The sequence below is a fragment of the Onychostruthus taczanowskii genome, unplaced genomic scaffold (genome assembly GCF_017590055.1).
Source record: "Onychostruthus taczanowskii isolate IOZ18803 unplaced genomic scaffold, ASM1759005v1 scaffold38, whole genome shotgun sequence".
Lineage (NCBI taxonomy): Eukaryota > Metazoa > Chordata > Aves > Passeriformes > Passeridae > Onychostruthus > Onychostruthus taczanowskii.
This window is the reverse complement of record NW_024501237.1, coordinates 4,167,296-4,189,794: the sequence shown is the minus strand read 5'-3', so window position 1 is coordinate 4,189,794 and position 22,499 is coordinate 4,167,296. Positions and strand designations below refer to the sequence as shown.

At 39.0% G+C, this 22,499-nt stretch overlaps 1 protein-coding gene across 1 annotated transcript in view; it reads left to right on the top strand.

Annotated features, from left to right (window-relative positions):
- Positions 1–22,499, top strand: part of SLC10A7 (solute carrier family 10 member 7) — a 140,635-nt gene that overhangs the window by 102,201 nt on the left and 15,935 nt on the right. The window contains exons 7-10 of the mRNA XM_041412199.1: positions 965–1,048; positions 11,240–11,405; positions 14,291–14,342; positions 15,882–15,955. Coding sequence (XP_041268133.1) covers positions 965–1,048; positions 11,240–11,405; positions 14,291–14,342; positions 15,882–15,955 — 376 coding nt within the window. The remainder of the gene's footprint in view (positions 1–964; positions 1,049–11,239; positions 11,406–14,290; positions 14,343–15,881; positions 15,956–22,499) is intronic.

The window sequence follows — 22,499 nt, the reverse complement described above, 5'->3', positions numbered from 1 at the left end:
ATTTAGATGGTGCCAAAAAGATGGTGTATTCTGTTGTCGTTTTGAGAATCTTTAAAGTGAAGTGTAAGATAGAAAATAGAGAGGATGTGTGAAAACCTTAATGCTGTGTCCTTTGCCTCATTGTGAAGCAAGTGGCTGTCTATGGGAGCTCTGACAATGCTATTCAGTCTCCTTAGTGTATGTTTCTTAATGTGTATTCCATTCCTGTTAAAGAGGTGTGAAATTACATTAAAGGAAACTTTCCAATTACCTAGCCTAAAACAAGTCCAGTCAGAATGTAAAAAATACTGTATATTTTCCTAAACTTTCTGAAGCAGGTTCCAAAATCCCTACTGACTGTGTGTGTTCCTGTTTTCTACCAACATCTTTAAAAATATATACTTGTAGCATTTACAGTTATTGTTAGAGAGATCACCTATTTGAAGACTAAGACTGTCAGTTCAGTTTTCTTAATGAAAGAATAGTTCTATACTTCTAGTATATCTCTTTTTAGACAGCACTGAAATAAAACATGTGAGTGTTTTCTTCACTATTTCGTTATTTTCATTTATTTATTGAAATAACTACACTGACTTCTGTTGTTTGATGTTTGCATAAATGGTAAAGTAAGTCAAGCTAACTGTTTAGTTAGGAGGATTCACTCCCTGTCTCTTTAGACTATCATCCTACAAATGCTTATATAATTTACTTGGCATATATGTGTAGCAGGTTTTCAATTAAATGAATATTGATGGAAATATTACCCTAGGTTATAAAATAATCAGAGATTGGTTTACCTCTGTTTTGTGGAACACTAAATGCTTTATTGTGACTTAACTCTTAAACATGTGCAGCTACTTCCAGTGCACATAGTTCCCAGTTTTTATGTGTAAAATAGAATGCATATTAATATGTGATATCTGTGCATGAAATTTGCAGATACTAAGAAAAAGTGCAATGTTAATGGTTTATCTTTTTTTTGTAGCTTGGATCATCCTCCTCTGTGCCTTTTACATCCATATTCTCGCAGCTCTTTATGACTGTTGTAGTCCCTCTTATTATTGGACAGGTATGTCTTTTAAATATACATTCTTATTTAAAAAAACAAGATAAAGAGAGCTATCTTAAAGACAGACTGGCAACCTGATAAGCTGCCACATAGGAACAGCCTCAGGATAGTGAAGTCTAATATCAGGAAAAAGATGCTACAGTGCTCCCTGGAGCCACATTGATCTTTGTTGAGATTGAGCATCTGTCCCTCACTACCACAAACACACGCTGCTGCAGAGTGAGGAGGGAGCTCCTGAACATAAAGTGGGAAAAATGGTAGCCCAGGCTGTGAGAAATTTCAGCCCCATACAAATGAGCTTTGAGAATATTACACAGTCCTTTTGTCACATACCCTTTGCCTGGGGGTGAAGGAAGTCCTTCCTCCCTGTGTAGTATCTACTAATAATTACAGGAATAAAAAAACCTCCACATTAATAAACATATAAAGGCTAAGTGGTCACAAGTTAAGAAATCATCAAATTAAGGCTATTCGAGCCATTTTGCTTATGCTTTGCAGTAAGGGGTTTAGTGGCACAACTGCCAACTATTTTTACATGATTTCTCTATCATGTTACACTGGGTGGAAGGTATTTGTGAAATGAACAGTTAATTTTGTACTCTTTGTTCATATGTTCACACAAAGCCTTATTTTCCATGGCTTATGATAGAAAACTTCCACTGAATGTAAAAAATGCTAATTGCATGTATAAGGTTTTCTGTGATCCTTGTCTCTGTAGTGTCTGTTTGTTCACAAGTGTTAATATTAGTTATTTTTTCTCCCATGTCATGGTGGGAAATCACAATAGTAAGACCAAAAGTTGTCATAATTGTTGTCACTGCTCTTGGACACTAAGACACCTCAAGTCTAATTTTTACTTATTTGTAAGTATTTGTTGTTCTCAGGCACTTGGGATGCACAGAGGGCACGTGAGTGGGACTTGTAGCTCATTCTAGTATCCAGCTGAGCTCCAGGTTCAGCTGGAACCTTCTGAATTTTGTCAGCCTAAAGCAGAGTTTGAAATGGAAGGCATGGTTAAAATACAGGCAAATGAGAGCAGAGTCTGTAAAGGAGCATCCTGGACAAGATTAAGCAGCAGGTTAAGAATGTCTGCCATTGCCTGTGCTACATAGGACAGTCAATCAGTGTTTTATCAAACTATAATTGCACATTTAAAAATCAGCATGTACTGAAACTTAACAAATTCCTGGTGAAGTTTCTTTTGATTAAAAACACACATTGAAGTCTAATAAAGGGACAAGCATGATAAGCATGACAGTAGTCATCAGCATCAGTACCTGTGTAACCTCTTGCAACCATATCATCTGGAAAATGGACATTAGCTCTGTGTCCCTGAAGGCTGTGGAACTGTTCTCATGCTTTGAATTAAATGCTAAAGAGCTTCCTTATTAATTAGGACAAAGTGTTGCAGATTATCCTATCTCTGTATTGCATTCATACCTCATCACAATTAAGTGCCCACCAAAAGCAGACAAGCAAAGTACTTGAATCCTCTTCTGAAAGGTCCAAACACTGGAAGCTGTTAGTTGGAAGCCTTAGGTGGGCATTTCTAGATAACAAATGCGCAGCAATTTAGCAATAAAGTGTCCTATAGCCATGGAGTATCAGCATGTGTGCTCCAGTGTAATAACCCCAAAGCTGATAGTAGACTGCTGGACAAAGTGTTGGCAAAATTTCAAGAGAACTTTCATCTGTGTATATAATGGAATGTTACTTTGGAAAGATGTTACAGGAAATTGATATGTCAGCTAATTGGAGGAGTTGGGTGTTCTTTCAGCTGATAGAAGTGATAAGGCTGAGTATCATGAATGGAGCAGTAGGCATACGAAATAAGTGCTCTGTGTGATCACAAGACCAAAATCAGAATTGTGATTCTGATTGAGATGAGATTTAGGAGTTCTGATAAAGACTGAAAGAAAAAAATAAAGCATCTTAAAGCTTGTGTAAACCCATGACAAATTAATAGCTTGTGTTTTTACAAATACACTTCAACAAGAAATAGGATGATTCTTCTTTAAAAGTCTTTGAAGCAATTTCTGGAAGTGAAAGATCAGCAAAAGTTGATTCTTCTAAGCATAAAGACTTTGTTTCTGGAGTTACTGCACTTGACTATATTTGTTCAGAGGATGTGGAAGAGAAGAAATGCTAATGAAAGCTACAGATCAGAAATGCCAGTACTTTACAGTGATTGTCTTGGTTAGACAGAGCTGTACAAAGGTAAACCAACCTGCCCAGAGAGGAATGAATAGAAGCCATTTCTGAAGGTGGATATCCAAAAGTAATGGGCAGGAGTCAGGGAAGACAATAAGGAAGAAAAGGACTGATGCCAAGAGATCCAATTATAGGTCTGCTTGCCCTTCATCTGCTCCAGTTAAATGGGAAGTTTTGCCCTTTGTTCATAGATCACCACTGACTCATCACTGAGATGTTGCCCGGCAGTGGCACAGGGACATATTTGTGAATCACAGGTCACTCCCTCTGGGCTTCCAGATGTGTTAGGGGATAATGGCCCACAATTCCTGAATGACGCCTTCAGCAATTAACTGGAATTTATAATTCCATGCCCACAACATCAATTCCTTACCACATGCAGCCATACTGTTCAGCAGAAAAGTCAGTGGAAGAATGCTTGGTAAGGTGTCCTGGTAACAAAGAGCTTGACTGGGAGGAAAAAAACCCTCAAGCTTGAAACCTGCCTGCTTGGAGGATTGCCTCTCCTCAGCCTTCCTAACTCATCTGTGATCAGTGGGGGCTTTATGCTCGAACCATATTACTGTAAAACAGAGGAGGCTGCTTAAATGAAGCATTCTCCAAGGGCTTTCTTTTCCTTTAAAAAAAATCTTGCCTCTGGGAAAACCTGTGTTACCTAAATGCTCATTTCCTGAGCAGGCTGCAGAGCTGGCTGTTTGAGCAGCCTCTGGGATATAAGCAAAGCACATAAAAAGGTGCTTTTAGATTTGTTTTGTTTGGAGTTTTTTGTTTGCTTTATGGCAAAACATATCAAGAGTTTTGGCTGCTTGGCTGCCTTGTCAGAATTTTTTATGATGGCTGGGAGAAAGAAGTCACAATAGTGTAATTGATGCTTATTTTCCTCTGTTTTTAGAACAGTTTTTTTAGCTTTTTAGGACTACTATTGACAGGAGTCAAACATGATCTTCTAACTGCTGACATTGAAATGTGTAAAGGGCTGCAGGTACGGGCTCTGCTCAGGTGGTGGATTATTCTTTAGGGAAAGAAAGCTGTTAAAGGAGGAAGAAGATACCATGTTATCAGAAAGGCACTGAGTCTCACAGATGGCAGTGATTGATAGATGGTCCCCAATAAGAATTGCTCTGTTCTTTGTCAGAGATGTGCAGGTTGTCTGAACCTAAAAAATGTTGTAGCCTGTGTCCTCAGTGTCTACAGATGTGTTCTGCTAATTGACAGGCTGCTGTTGCTCAAATCAGTATTGATAGTATAATATTGCATTTGTATTTGTAGAGTAATGGATAAGACCCCTCTGACAAGAGGTCTCGAAAAGGGACATAATCTATAGTATTTTATAAAGATCTAATTTCCTATAAGCCTTGAAGATCTGTAGTGGGTAAGAGCTTGTTATTTGTGCATCACTCTTGTATACCTCTAAGGGGAATTTGAGAATACTTGTTATACAATAAACATGGTAATAGATATTTCATGGAAAAGATTTTTGAATCTGCTCTGGCAACTTGAAGTTCTCATTATTTTTCATCTGGGTAGTGGAGTCCTGGGTAAGATTGCTGATCTTGAGCTGTTGTGCTTTTGCTACAATCATTGTTTCCCTGCCCATAGATATTGGTAATACTTTTAGCCATCAAAATGTACAATTTTGAGAAATATCCAAGCAGTTTCTTCATGACCAGTTGTGAGATTTAGCTGGAGACTGTTGTTTCTTTGCTTATTTTTTTCTTCTGAAGTGACAGATAACAGGAACAGTGAAACCCACCTCAATGTTTCCTTTCCCCTTTTTGCAGACTTTCTCTGTTCCCTACACCTAAGTGCTTATGACAGACTTTTATTTTATGTTTTATATTAAAGAGCGATTTATGATTAAATGTTAATGAAATAGAATTTTCACTGTGCTTTCATTATATTCTACTAGTTTGAACATTTTTCAAAGCAGCACACCAAAACCCACTGTTTTCTATGAATAAATAATAAAAAGCTTGTCTGTACATTATCATTCATGCATTCTCTAGTTGCCCCATTGGTAATTTGTCTGCCAGCGTAAAGTGGGCACTTCACATTAAACAGACCTTAACTAAAGCTAAAATTAATGTTATGATTCTATGTAGTTCTTCTTCCCAAATCTATAACATTAAACCAGTTGTACAGAAATCCACACTAAATCTGGTCACACACAAAAAAAACCTTGATGTCCTACAAGTAAAGGATCTTAAGTGCCTTCTGCATCGTTGCCCAGAATGTTCCAGAGGAGCCCTATCAGCATTTGGGAGCTGTGCTTATCAACACAAGTCTAAAAGGGTGCTAGGTTGCTATACAAGTTGTAAGTGAAATTGAAACTAAAAAGCTTAGCAAGGTATTTATTTTTAAAGAATGAGAAATGGAAAGGGGAAGATAGGTGGAAATTGATAGGAAGTAGAAGGAACTATTTAATTAAGGTGGGGGAAAGAAAAATTAACGGAACTGTTATCAAAAAAAGAGGGGGGAACAATGTCAAATCTGTCTCTTCTTGTAAATGAAATCCACATGGAAGGAAACCTTATTCTCTTCAAAGTCCAGGAGAGCTGCAGGGAGGAGAGGTACCCTGGAGATGAGCTCTCCAGGAGCTTTTTGCAGAGGACCAAAGAATGGATAAACAGCACTCAGAACACACTTCACTCCCTACTAAGACCTGACTCAGCAGGGAACAGAGCCTCCTTTCCACAGAATGCAAAATATGAAGGAAAGGTACTGATACTGCCAACACCCTTCACATTTTTACCACTTTACACCTGTTTATAAAGTTTTAAAACAACAGTTACAAATTGCTCCAAACTGTGAAACTTAATTTTGAAAATGACCTCATGTGGCTTTTATACCTTGCTTTAAAAGTGTATATGTGTCAGGAGCTACCTCTTGTGAGTAAGCTGACTGACATAATGGAGTAAGATAGCTTTTAGGGGAGTTTGCTAGGCTGAGGGGGAAAAAAGCAAGATGCTTATAGAAAAAGATTTTTCTTTCTCAGATTGCAAAAATGGTTTTTTCACACACTGTTTTCAGAAAACAAACATTAGATTGCACACTCTGTAGCGTAAGGATAGATTTGACATTTGATGATGTCCTAGGAAAGCAGGTGAGCCATCACAAAATCTGAACCTTTACAGCAGTATTCAGGAAAAGGTGGGAATTTATGCCTCCACAGAGGTAAAACCCCCTCTAAAAATATCAGGACAGGGTCTGGCTGAGGTGGTGCAAGTTTTGCTTTATAAAAGAGTCTGTGCATTTGAACTGGCATGCAGACCTTGTATATGTGGGGGCTGGTTATGCTGTAGAAATCTGTGAATGATGTCCATCTTAGCATCTTATTTCATTTATATTTTTATACAACCCAGTTAATCTCTCTTCCATTCCAGGATTTGATTCTTTACACTGGTTTTTACAGTTGCTGTCATCTTAGTTGATTTTCTTTCTTTTTTTTTTTTTTTTTGTTCAAATTTTCTCACCTTTCATATTTTACAGACTTCACTGACCTAGTTCCCAATATTCCCCGCAATTGTCTTTCTTGGTTTACCATCACTATATAAGAGATATGGAAAAATTACAGGACTGTTGAAAATATCTACCCTGACTCAAAGATTTTCAAAAGAAAATTTTGTATTTTAGACTTCATTGCATAAGTCTGTTGCTATAAGTAGTAATAATATTAATTAAGACTGACTTAAGAATCTTGCCCTAGAAGAAAAAATTTAGTAAGGTAACTGCTGCATTTAGGTGTGGTGATAATCCAGCAGTTTCAGCTTGTTTACTCATGTGTTTGAACACAAGGAAAAGGTGACTTGTGTTCCTTTGTTGAGATGGTAAAGTCCCAGGTGGTTTTCCAAGTATTTAGAATAACATACCAATACACAATAAAAAGGAGCAGAAGTGCAGTAAAACCACTATAAATTCTGTTAAAGGGGAGGTCAGTCCAAAATAATTGGTAGAATTAGGAAAAATCTATTTTACATAATGATGTAAATACCAAGAGAGGCTCTTGTGTATAATGGAAACAGAAAAGGTGATTCCTATCCATTTCCTTGGGGGGTTTTGGGTTTGGGCTCTTTGGGTTTGTTTTTTGGGTTTTTTTAAAATTCTTGGGTTTAATAAACAAATAAGTTACAGATGTAGATAATTTTTAGAAGTTGTACTGCATGACTAATGTCAGAAATTACTCCAGTCCGTACAAGGTTGGGGGGGGGGAGCTCCTTGCCCTATTTAGCTCAATTAATAATGAACATTAACGTATAACATTGTTTATTGCATTTTTTACCTTGTGTGTCCAGCACTTGGGCAGACAGGTAGAAACAGTCTAGCTGTATTTTACTGACAGATTCCTCTGGGCATACGGTGTGACTGTTTTGAAGGTACAATTAGAGAAGTGAACTGTTTTCCTGTAACACACCTACTGCTATTTTCATGTGTGATCTAATAACAGATGAGCACTGTTTGCCTGCTTTCCTGGAGCAGCAGATCATGTTTCTTTGCCCAAGGATGTTAAGTGGAATAAGCATTAGAGCAGTGAGCCTGTTTGCTTAGGAAGGTTGGTGTTTAGACAAGAAGGTTATGGCAGGATACAGAGCAGTCTGCAGGAAAAATACTGTGGATATAACTATTCTGGTAGGAGAACTCAATTGAAATGGGGACACTACTGTTAACTCAAGTGTAATTACATTTCTTTGTTGTTAAAAATTAAATCCTGGGCAAGAGGAAAGTTTGAGCCTGAAACTGTGTTTTGAAGCAAATTTGAGCTGATGCCTTTCCAAAACCTTTGGAGGTTGCCAGAATGTAGTCTTCAGGAGGTGCTTGCCTGCTGGACACATTTATGTTCTTTTATTGTCTAACTTTTCTGTGAGTTTATCAGGCAGATTATTTATAAAATATCACCTACTCCAAAGCTTTGCTTCTCTCCCGCTGTTTTCCCCACTAAACTGCAGTTTGAGGGAAGGATTCACCTTCATGTTCTTTCATGTGCAACCTCTGGGTCAGCCTTTCCCTGAGCTTTGGGGCTGGCATTTGAATCTGCATGAAGATCTGCAGAGCATCACTACCAGCATCACTGCTGAGCTCAGCCTTGGCCAGGGCTGGATCCACCTCGGAGCTGGCTACTGGCTCTACCAGTCACAAGGGAAGCTTCTGGCAGCTGCTACCAAACCTTGCCACAAAACCCAATGCATCACCTTTTTGCTCTTTTCCATTGACGGGATGCATCTATTTTGGATACCTGTGGTTTATATTAACGTTCAAACATGACTGTGTTAGCTTTTGCTGTGTTTCAGACAAGTGAAGCTTTAGTATCTCAGCCCAGGCTCTGAATGCATGTTGTCTTTCTTGTATTTGTGGCATTCATGATTATTTCCCTACAAATATTCACAATTTTGTTTTTTTTCTAGTTCCTTATTTACCCTGAAAAGTTATAGAATTGGGTTAAGAATTAAAAGGCTTTCAAAGCATCCTTGTCCTGAAGCAGCTCTGCCAGGCATGAATAACAAATGGATTGTTTTTCAGTCAAAGTGAATCAGCTGACATGAGCTTCTGTAGGGTTATATTTCTCCCATCAAGTTATACAATAATTTAGGTTACCTTGAATCAGTGATTATAAGCTGAATTGACCTCTGGAATTATAGATCATGTTGAACCTTGTGAGAAGATCAAAATGTATATTCTGTTTTAGAGAAAATGTATTTTATCTGTGTTTTGTGCACATTTAGCATGACACTGTGTTGATTAGATGATTTCCTGAAGTTACAATTTAGTTCTTCACGGTCTGACTATGTAATTTTAAAAAAAAAAAATATAATGTGCAGTAAGAAGCTGTACTGGTATTTATGGGAGTTGATTCACAAAAATTCCAGGGTAGATAGAGGTGAATATTTAAAGAAGATATCACTCAATTGAAGATTCTGAGGAAATACTTGCAGTTTCATTTTTAAAATATTTTTTATTTCTCTTCTATATCAGTCAAGGATAAATATGTGTATAATGTTATTGTCTTGTCTGTTATAATCAGTCCCTAAACAGGTACAGGTTTGTAGTTTTTGGATTAAATACTTCTACTAGAAATTGTACCATGGTATAATGAGCCATCTTTTTTTTTTCAACATCTCGTTACTTTCAGTATAAATCTTCTGGAAGGACCATAAATTAATAGGTGGCCTTAAGTAGTTTTTCTTTTTCCCCAATGTGACTATTTAAGGGATAATAGGATTTTTTTAAACTTTGTTAAAAAAAAAAAAACTGCTCACTTCAGAAGTGCAAGGCTTTACTTTTTGCTTCTGATAATTACAGTCCCAAATTTGCTCAGAATTAAACTTATCTGAACTTCCCATTGGATGTCTCTCACATTGGTCTCTGCATGTCTTCACTTTCTTGTGTCTCTTTCATCAGTGCAGTGTCTTATTCCTGCCCAGTGGCTGAAGGAGTTCCAGTGGAGGCTCTTTCAGAAGTCTGGCCTTATATTTTTTGTTATTTTCTCTCCTTAACATCTGGCAAGTTGACATTTTGAAGTTCAGTGCTTTCACTGGGGTGTTGAGCATTCCCTTAGATATTTTCCTGCAAATATGTTATTTTTCATCAGCAGGAAGCCCACAAGTGCTGGGAGGTGAGTGCTGATCTTCAGCCTGCTTAGCTTGGCATGAAGCCCATGTGCCAAAGTTTTAGTGTGTGCCCTGATGGAGTCTCACTGCTGTGGTGACTGGGATAGCTGCTTCAGGACTTCCCTGCTGAGAAGCTTGCAAACAAGCCAGGAAAGCAGTGAGGAAAACTGAGAGCAGCTTGATTCCATGGCTTTGGCATTTGTTGTGTGAAAGGGTCCTATGGTAGCATTGGTGATGATGGCCTGATATTAATCCTGAATACCTCTAAGATTTTCTGTGTTATTAAACCAATGGTGGTGATGTTTGCTAGTGGCACCACTAAGGGAAGGTCGCGAGAAACCTTTGGAGCCCTTTGGAAGAAGCGCTTCACGATCCTGAGCTGTGATTTCCAAAAGAGTGTGGTAACAGAGAACATCAGGAGGCCTCAGGAGAAATTAGGCAAGATAATGTGATTGCTGAAAAATTAACACAAGTTGCAGCTGTACAATTAAAGCTTTAAAAAGTTTTTTCAAACCATATAAAGTAAACAGAAAAACTAAAAGCGACTCCCCAGGCAGGACTAAAATAGATGCATTGTATTTGGTGAGGCTTAGTGCTATGGTATTCAGCATAATTTGAATGTTGAGGTTGCTTTAAAATTTATAGTTGTTTCTAAAAAATTCTTGAAAAACTGCTTCATATTCTATTTCCTGAAAGTGCAAAAGTTCTGCTAAGTACAATGGGTTTCCTTGTTTTCATGTGTTAATTCTGGTATTCTAAAAGCGCGCAAATGGCATTTGTCTTTGGATTTACAAAAACTCCAGATATTCAGAGTTTGAATTATTTAAACTCCCACAACACATGCACTTTTGCTTTTCAAGCTTGAGTTATAATTTAATTAAAAACTTCTGGTGCATCGCTGGCTATTTAAATATTAAAATGTTCCATGGATCACTTTCGATTATCCACCGTCATGAAATTCCTGAAGATGTCAGATTTTTAAGATTCCCAAAGTTGCACTTGGAATTGTCTGTTGATGCAAAGGGGACTGTGATAATTACATACATCCATTAGTATCAGCAGAGGAGATAAACTTTGGGGAGGCTTAATGGGCATGTCTCAGTGACAGCTAGCAAAGAACATTTGGCATGATTAAGGATGGATTTGAATGCACTTGAAAATATACTCTCATTATGGACGCCCAGTGGAAGTTGCACTACAAATGTTAAATTCCCCAGAAGAAGAGTTGTGTGGCAGGGAAGCTTTGAAATCCACTGTGGCCGTCATCCAAATTACTCTCTTCTCTTTGTGTCTTTCCGCTGTCAGATTCACTTTGTGATGCCCAACTTGGCTCCCTGCATCTTTGAAAAGAGACAACCTGTTGGTTTCTGTGTTTCAGATTGTCCGAAGATACATCAAGGACTGGCTTGAAAGGAAGAAGCCTCCATTTGGTGCTATCAGCAGCTGTGTGCTCCTGATGATCATCTACACAACCTTCTGCGATACTTTTGCCAATCCAAATATTGATCTGGATAAATTTAGCTTGATTATAATCGTGTTCATAAGTAAGTTCAGCCCTAAAGTGACTTTTTTTTTTTTTTGTTTCAGGTCTGTAACAAGCTACTTGTAGTGGGGGAGCTGTGTCCTGGCACGGTGTTAGAGTTTCTAAAGCATCTAGTAAACCAGATTGCCAAACTTCTTAGGAGCTGGATGCATTTAGGGATTTGAGTAAGCATTTAGAGAGGAAAGAACCCTGCTATTTAGGTGTGCCTGAGGTTGCTCTGTGGCCTGTTTCCTTTCTGAAAGGGCATAGTAGTACTTTACAAAGATTAATTGGCATTCTGGTTTTGCCTTCTTTGTTTTTGAACAGCCATAAAATACACAGATGTCGCATTCCAAACAGCAACAAAAGATTTGGGGTTGAGCTGTTACTCAGAAGCACTGTTATAATTTTTAAACTGCTCTTCCTTAGCATGTTATAACCCTAGAAACTAGTTGGGAGTTTGAATGTGTTGATCTGTTTCTGTGGATGAGCACATTTCTTAGAGTTTCTTTTAGAAGCACTCAGGTCATTCAGCCTTAAATAACATCCACGTGAGAATAGGCTGCTTGTATCCCTGCCATCAGCTGGAAACACACGCTTGCAGATCCCTCCCTCCCTCCCTCTAAGGGAAAGGCAGTGCTGTACAGGCACTGTCTCCTCTCCCAGCAGGGAATTCCCATCTTGCTTCAGACTGTCCACAGACAGGAGTTTCAATTTGCATGGAGGAGAGGTAACTACAGTATGCTTCAGTATAAATCACATCTCATACTCTAAAACTGTTAGATTTCAAGAGATCACACTATCACCTACTTTGGGTCGTGTGTCTGCATATGCTTCTGTCTAATAAAAATCATGTATCTTCTACAAATCTGACCTCTGCTATAGCCAGTAGGAAATTTGCCCCTGTCCTTTGTGCATCAGATCTTAATTCTCTCCTAAATGTGGGGTTTTTTTGGGATTATGAAACACTATACCTGTGTAAAATAATACATGGAATTATAAGTGGTACAATATAAATGTTTCATTCTGAAAGCAAAGGAGTAGGAAGCAATGCTATGGAGCTTTTTTCCAAAATGGAATAAATACTTTGCACTGGCACCCAAGAAGAATCTTGCACTTAAATCAGTGCAAAGTTGTCAGCAAAAAAGAATAGTACAGAGATTTTCAACTCAATGTGCAGAGAAACCCAGAATGAAGTAATTTTATGGCACTCTGCTGACCACTACTTTGGAAAAAAAAAAGTTCCTTTTTTATTTCAAGAAGACATGTTCTTCCTAGAACAGTTGAGGTATTGTGTTTGCTTCTGCTGCCTTGCTTGCCCTTTATTTCTCTTCAAGACAACTCTGTACTTGTGCCATGTGGAACGAAATGTTTGCTGTGGAATACACTGAAAGTCATATCTACGTGTTCATTGCCAGTGGGCATTACTGGAATTTCTTAGTAAGAGCATTAACATAAGCATTGGAACATATTAGACAATTGGTTGGGGATTTTTTTCTGGAATATTTATAAAACCAAGAACCAAGGAAGTTTTGGTGATGGGTATGCACATTGTATTCCAAAAGAAATTTCTGTATCACCATTGGATGTGTCAGCTGGATGTGTGTATTGTGTTACACCAGGAAGTGAAACTAGCATGAGGAGTTTGAGGTGAAACTGAGTTTGTTATTCTGCTGATTAATGTTTGTATGTAATTTTTATGCTAATATTCTAGCCACAGCAAAATATTCACGAGGAATAATTGGTAGCAACATATGCTTATTGCTTTACAGAATTATGTGTAATAAGGGATTGTTTTTTTCTGTGCATATTAAATTAATGTACTTCGTTGGAGAAAAATTATAATTCAGGAAAAATTGATTGGTCCTTTAGTTCATGAAGGAGGAATTAAGTGCATGCTGAGGTGACATTTATACATTCTAGGAAATGTATGTAGGAGAATAGAAAATGTCACTGGTAATAGCTAATATCCCTGCCATGTTTCCCAGTTGTAAACTGGGGTCAAAATCAAATGCATTGTCTTGACTTGCACTGCCCTATGGGGCATGTCAGCATTCACAAATTTTGCAAGGAGAAGGGAGAGGACCCACCCCAGATTCTGCTGCAAGTAAAAGCCTTTCCCCCAAAACCCTCAAACTCAGAAAAGGCCTGTGCAGTCACAGGGTCTCTCCTTCAGCCTTGTGGGGATTCCCCATGCTGATGCTCGGTCTCTGCAGCTACTCATGGAAGCTGCTCCTTGTATCTCTGCAGTCCAAGGGTGGGCTCTGTGCCCCCCAGAGCCCCTGTGGGTGTCAGCAGAGCTGGCAGAGAGAAGAGCTCCCCCTGGGATGCTCACAACCACCTGCACTTAGAGAGCTGACTGAGCTTGAAGGAAACGTCTGACACACAATGCCCAGCCCAGGAATTAGCCTTTGTCTCAGAGAGAATTCAAACATCTATGATGATCTTCTCTTCCTCTCCCCATGAATGATCATGATTTATATACCCAGTTCTGGGAATGGTTTTTTTGATCATCCTTACACACTGTGCTTTCTCCTGTAAAATAGCAAGTCTAAATGCCCAGGAACCAGAGCATGTCTGACAGATTTTATGTTGTCAACCCAATAAGCAAAACTTGTGCAAAGAGATGTGCAGCATATGCACTAATTCCTGCCATTCATTGTGTCAAGAAATACTTGATTCAGAGGATCTACCCCAGGAAGAACTTTTGCAGCCATAACATTAATTCTGGCTTCCCTGGATACAATGATCTGTGTTGTTCTTCCAGGCACTCTTTAAAGGTTGTCTGTCAGTGGCTTTCTCTGGATAGACTTGGTCCAGCCTCATTTCTGACCTGCAGTATGGGAACAAAAGGCATGGACATGGTAATTACAATTGTGGTCTAATTTTAGCTTGTTTCTCTTTCAGTATTTTCTGTTCAGATGAGCTTCATGTTTTTGACTTTCCTCTTCTCCACAAGGTAAATGAATGTGCTGAATCCCAACCTTTGAATATTTCTTTTGTGTGATGTCTTTGGTTTGGGTGACAAAGTTTATGCAAATGTATAAAGGCAGGTTTCTGAATAGGGGTGACCTCATTTTGATATTTCATATTGTCCTTACTGCATTTTCTCTGTTAGAGCATCATAGGCTAAGAGAGCAGGACCTGAATTCTGTCCTTTCTTGTGTGTTAATTACAGAGTTGTTAAATCTCAATCAATCACTGCTATACCTCATCCACTGAAAAAAATGGATTTGCACAGATGTCACTGAAGGTATAATTTGCCCTGCAGACATGCTGATGACATATGAGAGAGAGAACTCAGTTTGACTTTTTACATCTCAAGATACATTTGCTGTGCTGGCAATTCACTCTTCTCTATATATGTCAAATTTGCTACATTTGTATGGTGATTCTTAAAATACAGCTGTCCTGAACTGATGTTTGGTAGAGCTTTTTTTTTTTCTTTTCTTTTTTAAAGTATCAACCAGGAAAGGCAATTGTACATTCACTTCTCAAAAACTAGTACTGTAAGAATGGTGTTAGCCAGTGACTCAGGGCATCACTGGCGCTGGTTGGAATAGCCACAGCTGTCCTCTCACTTGGGCTTACTGGAATATTTGTTTAGCAGCACTCTGCTGAAAGGAGAGTGCCACAATACATCAGACTCCAAGCATATGCTTTATATAAATTAAACAATATCCATAAGGGAGAATCACAAAGAAGGGTACAGTGTCTTAGAGCTACTTAGGCTTTTTTAGTGCCACAAGAAAATTTCTCTGTGACAAGATCATATCCTGGCCTTAAAAGGCATTTTTAAATAACTTCTGGACTGCTAGACCTAACCTGGGTGGAAGATATGCCCCAACTGTGACATGTAAAATACCTTAAGCAGTAACCAACTCAGTATGGTAAATATTTAGGATCTCATAGAATTACTCCTAATTTAGAGCAAAGAGTGATCCATTGGCCAGTCATATCTCTCTCTCTCTCTCTACATATATATATGTCATTTTCCCAACCCTCCTGGCCTTAGTCCCGATGTTTAAACCCTTAGATATAGTTTTTCTCTGAAGTGGAAGCAAACTCCTTAGTGCAGACTCAATATATTGTCCAAACTGAGCATTTTGTTACTGTTCCATACTAGAAAAAGAAATAATAGGTCATTTTCTCTTCTTTTGTGGAGGCAAGTGGCTCCTGCTGTGACATTTTTGTGTGTTTGACAAAATAAACTTGGCTGGAATAAAGTTGTGTCCTACACACCATTTCTTCAAAATTTCTATCCTTCACATGGGAGTGTATTCATTAGAGAGCTTGCCACAACAGAGAAACAATTCTGCTAAAAAAAAAAAAAATAAATCAAGCACTACTGTTCATTTATGTGTGGAATTATTTCTGTCACCAGACTGATCAAAGTGATGTGAACGTGTGTATGGATCCTCAAAGTAATAATTTTGATAGATGCTGTTTTAAGAAGGTTTTTGCTATCAGAGGTTATTAAAACTCTTTTGTTTTGTAGGAATAACTCTACTTTCACACCAGCAGACACAGTGGCTATCGTTTTCTGTTCCACCCACAAATCCCTCACCCTGGGTAAGTCAGGAGATAAGCTTGTGAGCAAAACATTCATGCCTTGCTGTGTTGAAAAAAAAATTGGTTAAGTTGCTGGTTTTTCTGCTTAAATGGTTTTGGGTTTAATGTGACAAGTACTGCTACCAGTATGATACTAATAGTAGGACAATATTCTTGCACAGGTGAAATTAGTGCTTCCTACAGGGCAGAGAATGCAATCTTCTCAGCTGAGATTTTAGTAGTTGCAGAGTAAGACTGCCTGACTTGTGGAAAGCTGTCTTTTTCTTTCTGTTCTTATTCAGTTCTGTTGCCTAATCCAATGCTGATAAAATTTCAGGTTTGTTTCTGAAGACATGACTAGGTGTATCTGCCCAGTTTGACAGTAAAATCTTACATCTTAAAGCTGGGATGTACAATTAAAAATCAAAGGACATAGTGTATTCAGAAATCACAAATAGAGGACATAGTGTATTCAGAAATCACAAATAGACAATACTCTTTTGCTTAACATGAGCAAAATGTATGTGTTGAAGTCTGCAGATACTTTGGATAGCTTTATTTCTTGGCATTCATTTATCAAAACATCATAGAGATATTTGTCACTTATGACCCCATAGTGATAATAGAATGTTCTGATGGATATTCAGGAAATACTGTTAAATCAGAAATGCTTACAGCCACTTGCTATTGTTTCATCCATTATGCTCAGTCAGGGACACAAGTGGATTGTTTTCAGATTATAAAAACAGATGTTTGGTAAAGCCCATGTGACTGAATATCTGACTCTTTGCAAGAGTGTATCTGTGAAAGAGGAGCACAGCTAGTGTCAATGACAAAGGTAAGAGCTCAGCCAGAAACAGGGGAAGAACAAGTTGGGACTTAGATGTTTTCCAGGTTGGTTTGGTAGAGCAAAATTCACCTCAGGGCTCTTTGCTTCAGCCAAGCCTGTGCTGCAGAACTGTTAGCAAGTGCCTTTGAAAGTCTGTGGGAAGTGGAGGAGTTCCTGGAAGACAAGGAAAAGTCAAACAAAATGTCTCTTTTTACAGTGGAAATTAGGAGGGGATGAGGAATTATAGATCAGTGAGTTTGAACTTCATTTTGTAGAAGACTACTGAACCAAGTCATTAAATAAATTATTTTAAAAGTGGAGGAAGAACAAGGAAATGAGTAACAGTGCCATAGCTTTGTGAAATACATAGCATACTAAACTAAGCTACCTTCCTTTCAGACAGGGTCCTGTGGGTTGCAGGGAAGCAGCAAAAGTTGTGTGGCTTGAGAATGTTACGGCTTTTGATATTTGCACAAGGTATTGGGCTCCACAATTCAAAAATTATGTGGACTAACTGGAAAGAAATGAGAAGAGAGTGCCATGAATGATCATAGACCTCAAAAACATGACCCCAGAGGTAGATTGAGGCAGTTGGCATTGTTGAGGGAAGATAACTGAAATACTGCAGTGATCTTCAAATGCATAAAAGGAAGAAAGTGACTCTGTCACAGTGGACTTTGTAAAGGGAAGGACTTTGTTACAGTGATGATGATTTAAGCTAACAATCAGGGAAACCTGTCTAGTGTAAAACAGTTCAGCTTTGGAATATGTTGCCTATTGATGTCTTCAACCTCCTATCATTGTAGACAAGCCTCAGATGGGAATTAAATAGCTGGAGTTAATCCTGCCTTGGAGCAGAACATAGATTAAATGACATTGGTCTTTTCCAGCCAAATGTTCTACGAAACTGAGCTTGGACTAATAAATGAGCTTGCATTCAGGACAGTTACTCTTGTATTTGTAGAAAGCAACTTCCCACATAAGTCATAACACACTGCTGTGCTTTCTGTTGGAAGTGTATGAACTCAGGGCACAACTGTGATACTACAGAAGAAAAGCTGGAGAAGCTGGTTGTGTTTAACAGCACAAATGTGCAAGTTTCCCCTTCTCTCCCCGGAGAGAATACTTTTATATATGCTCTGTTGCATATTTCTGCCAGCTTGCCATGACACTAAGAAAATAAGCACAAAGCCTTTTTAAATATTTAAGTCCTAAAGGGGCTTGCCGTCACCCCCCAAAAATGAGGACTGTTCATTTCTTTTACTCATTCTACCAAGCATCCTTATGCAGCCTGTCTTGACCTGACTCTGTGCACACAGCTGAGTCAGTTCACTTTTCTTCTGCTACTACACTCTCAATTTTTTATGTTATTTTCTTTTTTAGAAGAACTTAGTTTGAAGTTCCTAGCTCCCTTGACCTTTTGGCTCACATTTTCCCAATTCCAAGTTACTGCTAATATTAGCATAGCCTCATGAGCCAGCTTTTGTATTCTGCAGCTTTCTTCGCCAAGTACACTGGCAAAAATACTTTGGCCACCTTGACTTCAAGGATTCCTGCAGCGTCTTCCCAGCCATAAATACCTTTTTCCCCTAGTCCAGATATCCCATGTCTAAATGTGCAGGTTGAAGTGAACAGGTAGACAGTGGAACACAGTATTGTGGGGCTGTTTCTGAGCTGTGGACTGTTCTGTCAGCTTTGGGGCAGACTGCTTTCCAGTCATCCTGGGAGAGGAATGGGGAAATGCTCCTTTTGGCAGTCCCCTAGGAGCCTGTCCCCTTGGTAAGCCTGAAGTACCTGCTGGTTTTGTGTGCACCCCTGCTCCATGGGTGTCCAGGTGTTCCTGCTGTGTATCAGACTCCAGCTGGCTGAGTTTGGAACCACTGATATTTTATTCTGTTTGGTGTTAGTAGCAGTTCCAGATAACGTAGAGCTGTATAAAAACAAATCTATGTGAAAATAAGGAGTATTGGGTTTTACAAAACCAGAGTGTGATATGAGGCATGTGCCTGAGCTGATGATGCAAACAGATATGTTAACAGAGCAGGCAGCATTTTTTCCTTCACTGAATGTGGGAGCAGAGTAGGTCCAATTGGTTTTTAAGGATTAGCTGTTTCTGAATGACACTTAAATCTTTCTGTGTCCACCCTGGTCTTAGCAGAAACAAGATAAACACAGGCATTTTGGCCCTTACTCTTTTGCCATTCTGGCACATTTCTGCTTGTCCTTAGGTGTTATAAACCTTGCAACAAGAGATCTTATGATAGAGAGAGCTTTTCCTTCCCCCTCTGTCACTGCAGTGCCTGAAAGCACAAACACGGCTCACGCTCTCATTTCACATCTGTTGTGGAGCTCTGCTTTGTTTGTCTTCAAGATCCAGTGGTAATGTATAAATGACCCCCCAACACTTGTACTTCTGCTTTGAAACTGATTTCTCTTAGCTTGGCAGGTGAAACTCCAAATAGGTATGTCTGGCCCATTCCCAGGGGAGCTGAGAATGGCACCAACTAAAGTGGGAGAAGAGCTGACAGCTTTAAAGCTTTAGAAGTGGTAATAGGAGAGGCATGAGAAGACTTTTGTAAGTCACTTTCTCCCACACCATATTATGAAACCAACTAATTCCCATGCAGTGCATGCTCATGAGGCCAACTGCCACTTCCACTGTTGCATCCATGAATAAGTGCTTGCTCTGCACGGAGATGAGTGCTGTTCCCATATGCTGGGTCTTATTTTGTAGACAGAACAGTTGACACACTTTTTGTCTCAAAGATCAGAGTGCAGGGCGTGTTTGTGTAAGGACAAATTACACAGGGTAGGTGCCTTTGTGTTCCTTAGTTGGGAGCACGAGCCAGTACCTCTGCGTGGAGGTGCTTCAGCAGGGTTTTGAATAAACGGCATCACACATGCAGAAAAACCAGTGTTTATTTCCATTTCACCTGAAGAGTGAAGCAAGATGTAAACTTGCAAGGAAGCCAAGATAAATATAGTATCCACAATGGCCTCTGGCATTTTCACCCCCACATTGTTCCCTTTCTCTCCTCCTCCCTGCTCACATATATGCACGGTACATGTGAGCACACACATATGCAGACATTTGATGCATGGCTTTTATTAGTGCATTTGCCATTGATTGATTAGTACTTACTATTAGTACTTCTTCTATTGATTGATTGCAGATGAAGTGACTATTTGACCTTTAATTATGAGCCTTGCTATTGAAAATGACATTGAGCTATGGCTTCACATAATCCATCTGGAAAGCCCGACATGATGCCATTCCCTGGAGTTCATTCAGTGAGAAGAGAAGAGGCCTCAAGGAAGTGCAAAGCTATCAGTGTGGCTCATTTAAAAAAATACTGCAGTTGTTGCTTGCACTTACACAAAAGTTGCAGCCAAATACAGAATGTTATTTGATTTTTTTTTTCAGAGAGTAAATTGCTAGCTAGAAGTTACAACTCTGAGAGGAAAATTCAGGATTGTCAAAAATATATATTTGCTTTAATTCTTGGTATTTACTATGTAAAATTATTTTATCAGCAGAAATCAAAGTACTGTTACCTATTTTGGCTGCCACAAGGGCAAATATTAATATTGGAGGTATGAACAGGAGATTAGTAAAACAGAACAGCAAAAATAACCCTACCTAATATTAATGTAGGGGTATTGTTTGTGATAGAGGATGTATTTTTCCTCATTTGGATTCAGCAATGTAGCAGTTCTCTCACCATGATGCCCTTCAAGTAATACAATCAAAGTTTCTAGCCTACCAAATACTTTCAGGCAAGAATACAGTTCATTCTAGAAATAAAAGCCAAAACACCAACTTTCTTTTGTCTTGTTTTGTTTTAATTCAATTCAAATTTATTTTTTTAAATACTCAGTTTCTTACTGCTCAAGTGTTTGAGCAATGGCCTGTACTTGAACAATTCTTAAAAGCCTGATGTGGTGCACAAGTAGATTGATTCAGAGGGGAATATCTGCGAGGGGATCATCCAGACTGTGGATTAATCAGCCCCTGCCTTCCCCCGAGCTGCCCAGCTGCACAGCGGGACAGAGGGCATCATGCTGACATACAGCTCCAATCTGCTCCCAGGTACCTATAGTTTTCTGTCATGCTTTCTACAGATATCACCTTATAAGATTTTTCAGGATAAAAAATATACTGAAATGCTGTACTAATCCATTGTAGACTCTTTTTTGTTGTATGGTGATAATTACCTCTCTCCTTTAAATAGAAAAATGCTAAAATGTTCTAACTTGTGCTAAGATAAAAGGTGGATGGTTTTATAAAGGAGGCATCTCTTAATCATTCTGTAATAGAAAGGTAAGATGGCAAAATCATGTGTGTTGCCCTAAGCGAGTATTGAGGCTATTCTCTGGTATTTTTGGAGTGTAGAGCTTTTTCTCTGCTCCTGGCAGAGAACTTTCCTCTAAGGCAGTTATTCATCAAGGTCCTCTGCCTTTCACATAAAGATATAGAAAATAATCCTGGTTAATTGCTCTCTGAAAGTTTTCAAGAGTAAGACTTTTCATGCTGTTTTTTACCTTCAAAATTTTCCCATGAGTGTTGGACAGGAAACTTTACTACATCCTGTCACACCTCTTGGTGTTGGTAGTGCTTGAATTTGCATTTGTGTCATTTACAGGCTTTTAGTCTCATTCCTTCCCCAGCTGTCTGATAGGGTGATGTAAGTAAAAATGATCCAGCTACTCCTCTGCCTGGAACTGGTGGGTGCTGTCCCTCGGGGCAGAAGGGAAGCTAATGGGAGGAGAAAGTTTCAAAGAATGAGTGCCTTCTAAAGGCTGTGTCTGGACCCCTCACTGCTGTCCAGAGACTTAGGCACTCTCCCATTTCTGCTTCTGAAATCCCTCAGGAGTGGGCTATGTGGCTGCTAGAACCGTTTTTAAGTTTTGATACGGTGATTCTTTGGGCCAAAATGAAATCTTCTTCTCATCACTTCAGTCTTTGCCCAGCATTTGCTTGGAAGGAACAGTGGGTTATTGTGTGGGCTTTTTTCCTCAACTCTGTGATTCTCTTCTCTGTCTCTGGAAAAATAAAAACCAAGGTATTTGTGTTACATGAGATGACAGTGGGGAGAACAAAAGCATCTTGATCTACTGCACTTTTCTCATGTTAGCATCTTCTTTTTGTAGGCAGGTGAGTCACATTTCTTAGCTTGGCAGTCTTCTAGAGCCAACATTTGGTTCTTACCCACCAGTGTTATCAGTCAGGTTATCACCAAGTACCTGTCATGTCTTCTCTCTCAGCAGACCTCAAAAAATGCCTAGGAAATGCTGTTACCTATTTCTAGTACAGCTGCAAAATCATGTATAGCTGCATATATATAATACAAGGTTTTATATAGATATGTTTACCTAGATCAGAATATTAGCAAGCTGAAATATATACAGAAGATTTCCGTAACTGGAGATAGTGTTTCCTGCTTGCACACACCAATCACCATCTTGCACATGAAAGCATTTCTGCAATACTTACACCATTCCTCACGTGGGGGGACTGCCTGCACAGGAAGTCAAACTGGCAGTTTTGGGTCGGCTGTGGTCACTGGGATCATTTGTGCCAGAGCATCAATCTTATTTTCTCTCATTACTCATATGTGGCTGACCTCTGTTTGTCTCCTTCGGAGCAGAGCATCCCTGGGTCTGAACTTTGCAGAGGGAAATGTGCTGGCAGGCCAGTCTGACAGTAGGAAATGGCATAATCCAGTGAGTTATGGT